The 13138-nt window shown below is 44.1% G+C and overlaps 1 protein-coding gene across 3 annotated transcripts; it reads right to left on the bottom strand.

Annotated features, from left to right (window-relative positions):
* Positions 1-1817: 1817 nt before the first annotated feature.
* On the bottom strand, positions 1818-12926 carry RGN (regucalcin). Of its 3 annotated transcripts, XM_081907712.1 has the most exons (8): positions 12774-12921; positions 10878-10939; positions 8676-8841; positions 7265-7447; positions 6076-6291; positions 4744-4875; positions 2646-2800; positions 1818-2127 (listed from the first exon to the last, which is right to left on the bottom strand). In XM_081907712.1, the coding sequence occupies exons 3-8, from the start codon at positions 8836-8838 to the stop codon at positions 2077-2079; spliced, it is 900 nt and encodes a 299-aa protein (XP_081763838.1). In that variant the 5' UTR covers positions 8839-8841; positions 10878-10939; positions 12774-12921; the 3' UTR covers positions 1818-2076. The 3 variants fall into 3 exon arrangements, with proteins under 3 accessions (XP_081763838.1, XP_081763836.1, XP_081763837.1); XM_081907710.1 differs by lacking the exon at positions 10878-10939 and having other exon boundaries at positions 12774-12926; XM_081907711.1 differs by lacking the exon at positions 12774-12921 and having other exon boundaries at positions 10878-11028.
* Positions 12927-13138: the final 212 nt, after the last annotated feature.

The raw sequence follows: 13138 nt of genomic DNA, 5'->3' as shown, positions 1-13138 counted from the left end.
GCTCCTACCTACCTAGCAGTTTGAAAGCACATCAAAGTGCAAGTAGATAAATAGGTACCCCTCCGGCGGGAAGGTAAACGGCTTGTTGCTTACATGGCGTCTATCCAATTTTCAACCCTCCCGCATCCCATTCGAGAGATAAATGCAGCAACCTTTCCTTTTCTTATGACCTCTTCCTCCTTTACAATGAGTTCAAAGCAAAACCAAGCTCAGTTATGACTGGCAGGTGCTTCTCAAAGTAAGCTTTGCTTCCTGCAGCCCAGGAATATTTACAGTAGGAACAAATCAGGAAGCTACATATTTTGTCCCCCCCCCCATAGCAGCCACAGGGTCCTCTGATCTGGATGCGGACTATGTAATTGAGTGAAAGGTCTTCCCTGGGGATCTTTTTCTCCAACTTAAATGCCCCTTCCCCAAACTACTACCTGCAAAGTTAAATCACATCGGAATCTGTGTGACAGCAGTTAACCCTGCTTCCCTTATGCCATGGACCCAAATTAAATACCACCAGCACCCCGCTTTGTTTTTTAAAGGAATGTATAACACAAGGATGGGGAACTTGTGGTCCTCTAGATGTGGTCCCAAACCTTTGTTATTAGGAGTACACTTGTTTACAGAACTATATATGTAGGTATTCTTAACCCTTACACACGTATCTTCTTGTGTGCATGTTGTCCACCCGCTCCCAAAATAATGGACACACAATTCTCCTGCAATGGGGTGATAGCCAGTCAATGTTTCCTCCAGTGTCCTGCCCTTTCCTGTGCCCAGTCAGTCAATGTTCAGGCATGGAACCATGATCTCTGGGCTATGCTGCTGCTTCTCCTTACCTGCCAGTGGAAATACAGGCTGTGTCAAGGAAGACCCTTGTCCCTCCCTTAGAATGATGTTGCATATATCCGGGGTGGAGAGTCAATGCTACATGATGACAGAGTGGCAGATGAATCTGGTTTAATTTTTCCAAGGTGCTCCTCAACTCCCACTTGAAGAACATGAATGTGCTTTCACGCACAAACTGATAGGCTGTGTGGTAGAGATCAATAGAATTATAGAGTTGGAAGAGACCCAGAGGGTCATCTGGTCCAACCCCCTGCAATGCAAGGTTCAACTAGAGAACTACTAACTCTTCTCCTTAAATAGGAATGGACTCCTATCAGCCCAGCCAGCATGCCCAATGATCAGGAATGATGGGAGTTGTAGTCCAGCAGTCATGGATTCTACATCCGTGGTTTAGACAGATGAACGATATTTCGTGGCCAAAGCAGGTGTGCGATATTTTTCAGAAATGCTACATAGCCAAAACTGATATGCAATTGGTGGAGTTAAACAAGGAACCTAACGATTTTCATTTACTAGGAGACACTGGGCAACTGTCATGGCACAGCCACATGTTGTTCGGGAGAAAATCAGGAGGCAGGAAAAACCACAGTTGTACAAGCCAAGAAGTTCCCGCCATCAGAACACTCTGATAGCAAATTCAGTTATCCGAGTCTAAAGAATTATGACCATACCTTACTACATGCATGGCTGATTCAGATATCCGAACAGCTGGAGTTTGCCCACTTCCTTACTTGTTTCCGCTTTGCTGGTTGACAACAGCCATTTTCGAGCAGAAGCCATGGAGGGAGGGAGTAGGGAGAGGGATTGAACAAATCAGATTTTTTACTTTGTCTCCCTTTCACTGGTTGGCTGCAACCATTTTAGGAATAAACCATGGAGGCAGAGAAAATAGAATTAGAGATGTTCCCCTAGGAATCCATGAACGTTGTCAGCTCGTTATGTGAGCACTCGCCTAACAATTTCCTGAGAACATACTGTGTTCAGAAAGCGGGACCTGAATACATTTCAAACTTTATTAGGGAAGAATCGTATAAGAGGAGAAAACATTGTTTTTCTTGTTGTTAACAAAAAGGCCAATTTGGCACAATACAAAATCTATATTAAATGTTTGGAAGTTATTTAGCTTGGTTTTTTTGTGGCTGCCATCTTGCTGTAGCCGTCAGGAAAGAGATATGCATGTGAATCTTTGACATTTTCTTCTTTCCTGCTCTTGATGAGTGCCTTTGAGAGTAACTGTTAGCCCGCATATGAATTTGGCGGGATTCCTTTCACCCCGAGGCCAGTGATCTGTTAAAAAGCATGAGGGGAAGGATATAAATATGACAACTCAAAATCCCCCGTGTGCCTTTGGTTATAAACTCAAAAAGTATCCACCACCACCCAACAACAACAACAACAACAACTCTAAATGCTTGCCTGCATCTTAATACCATATGTAAGTATATTGGGCAATTGCATTTCTAAATGCAAAGTGCACATATTTCACAGGAGAATAAAATAAACAACAGCTTTTTATAGGTTTGGCCTGGCACCAAACACCTCTTTCTCCCACCCTATTCCTTCATAGCTGTCTTCTACAGGCAACTGGGTCCATAGAACTCAGTACTGACACTGATTGGCAGGGTTTATCCAGGGTTTCAGATGGGAAGTGTTACCCAGCCCTACCTGCAGATGCTGAGGGCTGACCTGGAAAACCTTCTGCATGCAAGGCAGATGCTCACTAACCAAACTACAGCCCTCGCCCACATGTGTGTGGCCTCAAGTGCACTGAACCCTTTCGTATGCGCTGAAAACCATCCAATTACCTTGAAAACATTGCCAGCTTTTGGCTGCCCTGACAGTGAGGCCTCATCCAATCCTTGGCTAGCAGATGTGACGTACAGCTCTGAATAATCATTTCCACCAAAACTGCAGGAAGTAGTTTCAGCAACAGGCAGCTTCACGGTCTGGAGACGTTTTCCTGTTAAAGTATACCAGTTTTTCTTTTTTTGGGGGGGGGGGGGTTATGCAGAGGATCAACGTGTGTCCCCCCATCCCACAATTTAGTGTTTGGAGCACAACTCGAAGGGCTGCCCCTTCCCCATAAAACAGGGCTTGATTAGCATATTTGGAAGTAATTAAAGTAATAAGCGATAAGTAATTAAAGTGACGCAGGTGGCGCTGTGGGTTAAAGCCTCAGCGCCTAGGACTTGCCGATCGAAAGGTCGGTGGTTCGAATCCCTGCGGCGGGGTGCGCTCCCGCTGCTCGGTCCCAGCGCCTGCCAACCTAGCAGTTTGAAAGCACCCTCGGGTGCAAGTAGATAAATAGGGACCGCTTACCAGCGGGAAGGTAAACGGCGTTTCCGTGTGCGGCTCTGGCTCGCCAGAGCAGTGATGTCACGCTGGCCACGTGACCCGGAAGTGTCTCCGGACAGCGCTGGCCCCTGGCCTCTTGAGTGAGATGGGCGCACAACCCCAGAGTCTGTCAAGACTGGCCCGTACGGGCAGGGGTACCTTTACCTTTACCTTAAAGTAATAAGCATTACTATCTGAAGAACGTCCTATTAAAAAGATTGTAATGTCTAGGGTTATATAATTGTAGGATAGTCCTGCAAGAATCCTGACGGAATGGATTAATGCCAAAGCAGAGTAAATCTTGAATGCAAGTAACATTATCACTTTAAAACAAAACAAAGCAAAACCCTGAAATGGATGTATGCTCCAGAGTTGCAGCATAGAATTTGAAGAAGGTGGTTTTTTTAATGCAAAAATAAGAAAGTAAACAAATAGGTTTATTGTATTGGTTGATTGAACAAAATTGCCTTACTGGGATTCCATCACATTTCAGCTGAATTTCTTCAACTGTTACACAGCATTCATATACTATTTATGTGAATTTATGATCGTTGCTGATATGGAAGAGAAACTTTTGTAATGTGGAGAATACTGGACCATATTTTAGCCCAGTGTGGCCTACTATGACTGTGTGTCCATTCTCTCCCACAATGCACTCAACTGTGTTTCCAGTGCTGGGTTTTAAATCCTTGTTCACACACCATTATCCTAAATGCATATGCACCTTGCACTTTGTTACAAAATATTACGGTTTGATGCATTGTTTCTCAAGACAACTTCACCCCAATTAGAGTCCTTAAGCTGCTCTCAGCATGTTGGCATAGGGTAAAAACATCCCCACCCTGGTCAACACCTCCTGGTTGTGTACACAGACGGAAATCAGAATCTGACACTAATGAAGCCACTCTGATGTGAACAGCTAGGGGGAATGTAAACACACCCTGTGACACAATGGCTCTTAAGCAAAGGGAGGTCTTTTCCAGCCCCTCCTACCTGATGCTTTTAATCAGAGATGCTAGGGATTGAACCCGGGGCAAACCAAATTCTCTGCCACTGCACTCAGTCCTCAGTTTCGAAAAAAACACGAATCTGCACTTTGGTTTATGTAGTTTTAACATTTGCTCAGTTCTTAAAACAAGAGCTGTTTTAGACACCAGGGGTTAATATGCCTTTTTGATTTCCCCTTTCACTCTTGGAGCTGCAGGCTGCCCCATTCTTAGAAGCAGGTCCACATAAGCAAAGGTTCCCCAAAGAATCCTGGGAACTGTAGTTTGCACCTCACTGAGCTACAATCCCCAGCACCCTTAAACTATAGTTCCCAGGCTTTGAATGTATGGTGCATACACAGCCGAATGGATGCAATCCACACAGAGAGATATGTGAAATGTTCATCACATCATTTGCTTTGAAAAACAACACTACAGGGTTGTATGCAACGTGTTGAGCATTGGGGCATTAAAAGGAGCATGCAACAAAGTCTTCCATGGGAGCCTGAAAGGACCCAAGAGGGATCATCGAGATTCTTTAATTGAGACTTTTCTTTCTTCCTCCCACCTTGCAACTGCTTACCTGTCTCGGGGTCTATACGGATCACTCTTCCTCCATTGTAACAAGCCACCCAGAGCTTTCCATCAGAATCAATGCACATCCCATCAGGGATACTCTCTTCCTTTTCCATCTTGTAAACGCTCCTTCGGTTAGCTGCACAAAGAAGTTGATGCACATTATGGACTTAATCACACATTAAACGCTATGCCTTCCAAGTCAGCATTCCCCGCCCCATAAGATGTGGACCTGAGCTAAGAAAAACTACAAAAGGATCCATCCACAAAGTTGATAAAGGGTTACCACTGAAATGGCACTCCCTGGGGAAAGGAGAAGCCAAAAGTCTTCAGGCACAAACACCTGTGGTGTATCATTGATCCATTCTAGATTTCGGCCTCAGTCCTGTATACCTGAAGGAGCGTCTCCACCCCCATCGTTCAGCCCGGACACTGAGATCCAGTGCCAAGGGCCTTCTGGTGGTTCCCTCATTGCAAGAAGTGAGATTACAGGGAACCAGACAGAGGGCCTTCTCGGTAGTGGTGCCCACCCTCGGTCCTGTATACCTGAAGGAGCGTCTCCACCCCCATCGTTCAGCCCGGACACTGAGATCCAGTGCCGAGGGCCTTCTGGTGGTTCCCTCATTGCAAGAAGTGAGATTACAGGGAACCAGACAGAGGGCCTTCTCGGTAGTGGTGCCCACCCTTGGAACACCCTCCCTTCAGATGTGAAGGAAATAAGCAGCTATCCTATCTTTAAAAGACATCTGAAGGGAAGTTTTTAATATTTAATGTTGTACTGTTTTTAACACTTGATTGGGAGCCACCCAGAGTGGCTGGGGAAACTCAGCCAGATGGGCGGGGTATAAATATTATTATTATTATTATTATTCCAGAAAGATTGTGTTATTAGTAAAAACAAACAAACAAACACCTACCTCTAGGTCAGGCTTATATTATCCATATTAGTCTATGCTACATATCTGAATATTATATAAATACTGTATGGCAGAATATAATCAAATGAGCTAAATGGACCAGTGGTCTGACTCAGTATAGGCAACTTTCTATCTTAATAGTCATGGCCCCAGTTTGCACATCTCATTAAACCAAACTACCGCATTTTGCCTATCTAATGAATATACTTGTGGCTTAAACTTCTGTAACAGGTAATTTTAAAGCCAGACAAGTTATCCCAAAACTGACTCTCAGCTACAGGTATTATTAGAACGATGCAGTGAGATATTCTTACAGTATAACAGGTACATATTTTTGCTCAGTGCTTGGCAGCAAAGCAACTGCACAGGGAGGAAAAAGTTTTTATTTTAAGGATCTCGAAAAACAACAAAAGCAACCATACAGAGCTTTCCGGTTTGCAGGTCATAGTCGAAGGCATCCACCGAATACGAAAGGCTGTCGATGTAATAGAAGGTTTTGTGATCCAGTGACCAGTCCAAACCGTTGGAGATGTCCACTTTGTCAAAGTGTTTCACTACCGAGTGATCGGGAAGGAGGGTGTAGAGGGAACCTTGCTGCCTCTCTAGCACTGCTGGCCGAATCTCCTCTCCCATTGTACCTGCAAGGACCACAACATTCAGGTTAAGAGTATCCTAATAAGACAATAGACAGCCAAAGATGTGGCACCACAACAGTGGGCGGTCTCCTCTTTAATTCTTCCACCCAGTGAAGCTGAATGTTCAAAGATTCAGGACACAGGGTAGTGTTCAACTACGTTTTACTCAGAGTAGCCTCACTGAAATTAAAGAATACACCACATCCACACCACACATTTCAAACACCACAATACCACTTCAAACAGTCGTGACTTCCCTCAAAGAGTTCTGCGAATTTAAGGGTGCTAGAAGTTGTTAGGAAGGAGACCCCTACTGACCTTACAGGGCTCCAATTCCCAGAGTTCCCTGGGGAGAGAGATTGACTGTGAAACTACTCCAGGAATTGTAGCTCTGTGAAGGAAAGAGGGGTCTCCTAACAACCCCCAGTAGAAGAAAGTACAGTGCTATTTTTCTAGAAAAAGAGGTGCTGGCTGAAAAAAAGCCCTGCTTCTTCACATAGTGGAATTTGCTCTGATAAGACAGTGATGGCCACCAACTTGGGTGACTATAAAAGAGGATAAGAAAGAAAGAAAGAAAGAAAGAAAGAAAGAAAGAAAGAAAGAAAGAAAGAAAGAAAGAAAGAAAGAAAGAAAGAAAGAACCTTATCGGATAAAGTTATCAATGGCTCCTCGCTACAAAAAATGGATCCTCTTCCTTCCATTTGCTTCAAAGACAGAAGTCAGGTTAAGTGACATGAAAACTGTGCTCTCAATTGTAAGGGATATTTATTTGTCAAAGCAAAGTGATCACAAGAGACTAAGCTGCAACACAGAAGAAGCTGAGGGAAAGGAGAGAGGCGTGTGTTCAGTACAAGATTCTGTGAACTGGGGTTGACAGCTACTGTTGGGTGATACACAACGAAGGATCCTAATTCCTTAAGACAAATAAACAAGCTGGAGATCTTCAAGCATGGGACTGATGGCCATCCAAACCTACCTGCAAACAGTCTTCCTGCAGGATCCACTTTCCCATCATTGAACCGGTTATTGGATTTATCCAAGTCAACGTGCTTAATGCTGGTTACTGACTTATTTTTCCAGTTTAAGGCTGCAAACTGGGTTCCCAGAGTAATCATGTAATCGCCAGATTTGCGAAGACACACACAACTCACTGGAGCACCTGAAGTGGAAACCATTTTTTGGGGTGGGGGAGAAAAGAGAGTGAACCCCTTGGACAACTTTTTGTTGTTTTTCAAAGGCAGTAAATAAACACATACGTAAAATACATAAAATTAAATATTCTTGTTCACAGCCACATCAAAGCCAAGTCTGACCGTCTATCCATGCACTACACTGGAACTCAACAATACTTGGCTACTGTAGTGTAATTCATATGGAGTTGCTCAGTTTGGAAGCATCAATTACAAAATGCTGCACTGGAAACTTTTGCATAGCTTAGAACACAGTCCTACTGTACACAAGTTAAGAGTCCAATGATTTGAGGAACTCACTGCCCTAGTTATACTCAACCATGTTTCATATAGGCATCAATTGCATGTTGATATCTATTTGGACTTCTGGAGGGCTTATACTGTACTAACTTTAATTTAAGATTCCTGTACTGATGGTCACTGCATCCACAATGCGAGCTGATGGCAGTTTCTTGTTATAATTTGTACATTTCTATCATCATTGCTGTTTTCCTCTTCTTTTTCATTGTTTTCATTTCACCTTTTTTCTTTTTCTTCTCCTTGTTAAATTTGCAAATAAAACAATAATAGAACAGAATCCCTTGCTCTAACAACCACTAGCATGTGGCCCCCATAAGGCTGCCCTCTAGCGAATGTGGCCCTCAGGCTGGAAAATGTTTCCCACCAAAGTTGTAGGGCTTACCGTGAACCAAGTCAGCCTGCTGGTGTGTGCTGCTCTAATTGCACTGCACAGCTCCTCTCTTTCGAAAGCCAGAGGAAACAAAACAGTGGCCGGCAAACCATGAGTGCTGGTTCATATGTGGCACTAAGACAGATTCTGGTTTGTTTCCTCTCAGCTTTGGAAAGGAATGCATGGGGCAGCATGATTTGAGCAGCAGGCACCAGCATGCCTGCCCATTCACAGTAAGCCACAGTCTGGCTTATCATAATCTGTGAACTATGCAACAGACAGAGTTTGGTTTGTAGGCAAATTTCACACTTAATAGACACCTTTCAGTGCCGGAACTGGTCCTAAGAGCTGTGTGGGAAGGAATAGTTCCAAAAGTGTGGCTTATCCTACCACAAGTCGATGGGAAAACCATACCTATGGTGCTTCTTCCTCCCCTGTAGCTTGTAAAAGTCACACGATGCTCCTGCCAATCATCTATTTTTTAGATCATTCTGAAATATATATTCTACTGTGAAACTGTTTCTTACCTACAGAAACACTATGCAGTTCCTTGGTAAGGGAATTCCATCGGTAGACCTTTTTGTCGGTTATATCCACAAAGAGAAGCGAACTTTCCTTTTCCTCCCAAACGGGTGATTCTCCAAGTTTGCAGTTGTGCTGCACAACGGACTCAACTTTTACAGAGGACATGGCCTTTGGGGAAGAGAAGCAGCAATCAAAGGAGGCAAAGGTTGTTTCCCTTAATTCCTACCCGGAGTCAAGTTAAGCTGAACCAGAACCAGATGTTAACTACTCTGCCCCACAGTCAAAACTCACTTACCTTGAGCTGTTTTTAGCCCACTTTTTAGGCAAAAAGATTCCCAGAGTGGCTCTAAAATCACAAGGAAGAAAGTCTCTCACAATCCACAAAGGCATGATGATGGCACACAAAATAAAAGGGGAGGGGAAATGAAAAAGCAAGTTCAGGAACCTATTCTAAAAGTTATAAGCTAGTGGGACCTGGAGCTATTTGGACCCTTAGCCTCTCTTCAGAGCTATATTCCAGGCAAAGTAAGACTTTGCACAGGACCAATGCCTCGCTAATTTATGAAATGAATTGCCATAAGGTAAGGGTGGTTTCTTAAGGACGCGGGTGGCGCTGTGGGTTAAACCACAGAGCCTAGGACTTGCTGATCAGAAGGTTGGCGGTTCGAATCCCCGCGACGGGGTGAACTCCCGTTGCTCGCTCCCTGCTCCTGCCAACCTAGCACGTCAAAGTGCAAGTAGATAAATAGGTACCGCTCCGGCGGGAAGGTAAACGCCGTTTCCGTGTGCTGCTCTGGTTCGCCAGAAGCAGCTAAGTCATGCTGGCCACATGACCCGGAAGCTGTACGCCAGCTCCCTCGGCCAATAAAGCGAGATGAGCGCCACAACCCCAGAGTCGGTCACGACTGGACCTAATGGTCCTTTTACCTTTACCTTTAAGGGTGGCTTTAAAATGAATTAGTCAAATTCATAAGAACAGGTCTAGTAATGGCTATTGACAATGATGTAAATAAAACCAGGAATCTTCATGGCTCAGAAACCTCTCATTGCTAGATACAAAGAACAAACAATAAAAGTTGTCCGAGTCCCTCATCTCCACCCTTCACTACTTGCAAGCATCCCAAAAACACCTTCCCAGAGGCTAAGCATCCATTCAGACTTTTCTGTCACAGACAGAAAGTTGAACGAAAGGACAAGACTTTGGAAGAGCGAAAAGCATTTTCAGAATTGTGTGTGTAAATGCTCAGAGTTGATGTCTATCAGGACTGAACAAATTCTGCTTGGCAACCCAAATTCAACCCACTGGCTATGCTCAACCAGAGGCCCACTATGTTCCTCGTTTTGGGAGCCTGCCTGAGATTACAAAAAATCAGGAGGGCTGTTGAGCAAGTGGCAGGATAAAATACACAGCTAGTGGGCTTTGCTCACCTTTCCGGATCGCAAATTTTACAGCCTGCACAGTGTTGCCAAATATCACTCCTTCTAATATCAAGCTCAGGAAGTGAGAGCCAATAGAAACTGAGCCAAAACCTGACCACTGGGAAATGAAGAGGGGGATATCAACATGCTGAGGGCAACCTGGGGTATTCTGAGCAACAAAAAAGAGGCAAACCGTCCAAAGGATGGCCAATGAAGACAGCAGGAATCACAGAATTTTGCCTTTCAATTGAAAAGAAAAATAGGAAACTGAGAGGGGTGAGGAGTAAATGTGCTTGCTTGCATCCCATGGCTCATAAGTATGACAGACTAGCAGGATCCCTGAGGAAAAGGACTTCTGGAACACAGTGGCATAGCGTGGGGGGTGCAGGGGGGCGGGCCGCACCGGGCCAACATCTGGGGGTTAGGGTTAGGGGGCACAAATCCACGCGTTAGGGGGCGCAAATTACTTGCCTTGCCCCGGGTGCTGACAACCCACGCTACGCCACTGCTGGAACAGATGCACTCAACAATTTGTTATAGGCTCCACTTAACCACTAATGCCTGAACCCACAATGCACGGCAGCTTAGTGAAAGCCGCAATTATATTTTTCCTGCAGAGCAAAAGATATTAATTTCTTGAGGCTGTATGGTGCCTCAATATTTTATTTCAGAGTTCCCCTAGCAAACCAGACATTAACAACTATAATTATTTCAAGAAAGCAACTCTTAAAAAAAAAAAGACAATCGGGGCTGGGAGGAAAGACACAAGAAATAAGCATTCTTACAGAATCGAATAAGAAGTCCTGTTCACAGTCAGCTCAGTCAAATCCCAGTCCAGCGGTGTGAACTACAACTGAGAAAAGTTCAGTTTCTAAAGGTGCTGCTTCATTCAGCTTTCTTGCTACTAGAGTCTAAGCCATCTACTCTTCCAAAAAAAACCCACCGTCAGCAAACTTATAGCACCCAGCATTGCTAATCTTTAATGAGAACTCCTATCTTCACAGTCAAACATTAGCAAGTTGCTGCTGAGTATAGTTCTTTTCTGTGTGAGTGCACTAATAAGTAGGGCAAACATCAATAGCACATCATCAGCATTCTCCCCAGGAATGGAGGCAGGTGGAGGAGAAAGCAAGATGCATTGATGCTAGTGAAATACAGATGTTCAACGCTAAACATGCAAAATAGTGAGGGTGTTTTAAGCGCAATAGTAACATTATACACCACGGAAGGCATGCAAAATGTGTTGCTGTTTTTTAAAAAAAGAAGTGAAGATGCATGCTCATTGTTACCAAGAAAAAAATGGCTACATGCAAATATATACAGAGTACACGTTTCAAACAAGTAGTTACACTAAAATCAATTATTGGTGGATAACTTTTGAGCACAGCAGAAAGTACAAAGGAACTTTTAAAGCAAGATGTACCCTGTGCTACCAAGAATAAAATTATGACCACAGCCAGACGCATTAACTGGATTGTTATTTAATTTATTGTTTTAATCCGTGCTTTTTCCATTTTATGCTGGCACCCACAGCACTTTTATCAAGCTTTTGAGTACTGGTACCTTGTTGTTGTTTTTTAATTTAAAAAATCCCACTGGTTTTAATAGGGTTGTGATTTTGACTCCAATGACTTTGAGTGGAGGATATGGGATGTATGTGGTTTCATTTATTAATTTATTAATAAATCTCTGCTGCTTCTGCCATCTCCTCACTCTCCCACAAAGATATCATGCCCAAGATGTTTATCTCGCCAAGCTTATGCAGACAATTAAGGAAACATCTCTGTGTAATAGTCGACAGGCCTGATTTTAAAACACAGGTAAAAATGGGAGTGCCAGTGTGGTGTAGTTGTTAAGAACTGGACCAGGAGACCAGGGTTCAAATCCAGATTCATGCATGAAGTTTAACGGATAACCCTGGATTCGTCCTGCTCCATCAGCCTACCTCAAAGGGTTGTTGTGAGGAAAAGATGGGGAGAGGAAGAACAATGTATTTATTTATTTTATTAAATTTGTATACTACCCTTCATCTGAAGATCGCAGGACGGTTTGCAAGATAAAAATACAAAATGAGAACACGAAAGACGTAATAAAAATCCGAAAACAAACCAATAACCCCACTCCAACAAACACATTTAAAAGGCCATAGAATGTTTTGCCAGACAAGGGCCAGGTTAGAGAGAAACGTTTTCTTACGAAAGATATGCTGCGAAGGAGTCCCTTGTGCTCATTCAACATTGCTAAATTAAAATTATCTGCAGTGCTGATTTTAGCTCACTAGCTGAGCAAACGATCTGGGGAATTGCAGGACTTTAAAAAGGCAGATTCTCCCCACCCCGGCCTCCCCAGGTATGTTTGTGAATTCGGTGGAGATTATAATCTGGGTTGGTGCCTGCAGGCTAACCGAGAGAGCAAACAGATACAACGCGGGAGCGTCGAACTGAGATTGATTTCGCAGAGTTCGGGGGCGCAGCGTTCTTTTGAGTAGCATTCCGAAGATATTCTTGAACCCGAGTCCCGGGCAAATCGGGAAGCAGAGAGTTCGGATTCCTTTAGCTGGGCCCTGTTTCTACATCGAGAAAAAGTTGCGCTCGCTCTCGGCAGCCACCACGAGATACTGAAAGAGGAAGGAAGGGGAACTCGGTGCCTGTCGGTTTTTTTACGCCTCAAGAGAGACTCACCAGCTTTTTTGCAGGGGGCAGATTCGGCGAGGGGCGGCTCTGCTCACGGCTGGCTTTGGGAAGCAGCGGCGAAAGAAGGCCCGGTTGGCACAGCCCCCCCTTGCAAGCTTAGCTAACAAAACTTGTTCTCTCTCTCTCTTTTTGCATGCTTGCAAAACACTCTTCCCCCGCTGGCGGCCTTGGGCTAAAAACTGGAGCCTGATCCTCTGCTATAGGGAGGTGGGAAAGTTGGGAAGTTTAAAAAAGAAAGGTGGCACAAGGTCTTTTAATATCTGGAAATGTGTGGGGCAGGTTTAGCCCCCCTGAAGCTGTTTTGAGCTTCAGGAGGCAGCGCTTCAATGCAGAGCCATAGTAAAAAAAAAAAA

This window comes from Podarcis melisellensis, assembly GCF_964234715.1.
Source record: "Podarcis melisellensis genome assembly, chromosome: 4".
Lineage (NCBI taxonomy): Eukaryota > Metazoa > Chordata > Lepidosauria > Squamata > Lacertidae > Podarcis > Podarcis melisellensis.
The sequence above is the reverse complement of the archived record's forward strand: the minus strand, read 5'-3'. Positions and strand labels throughout refer to the sequence as shown.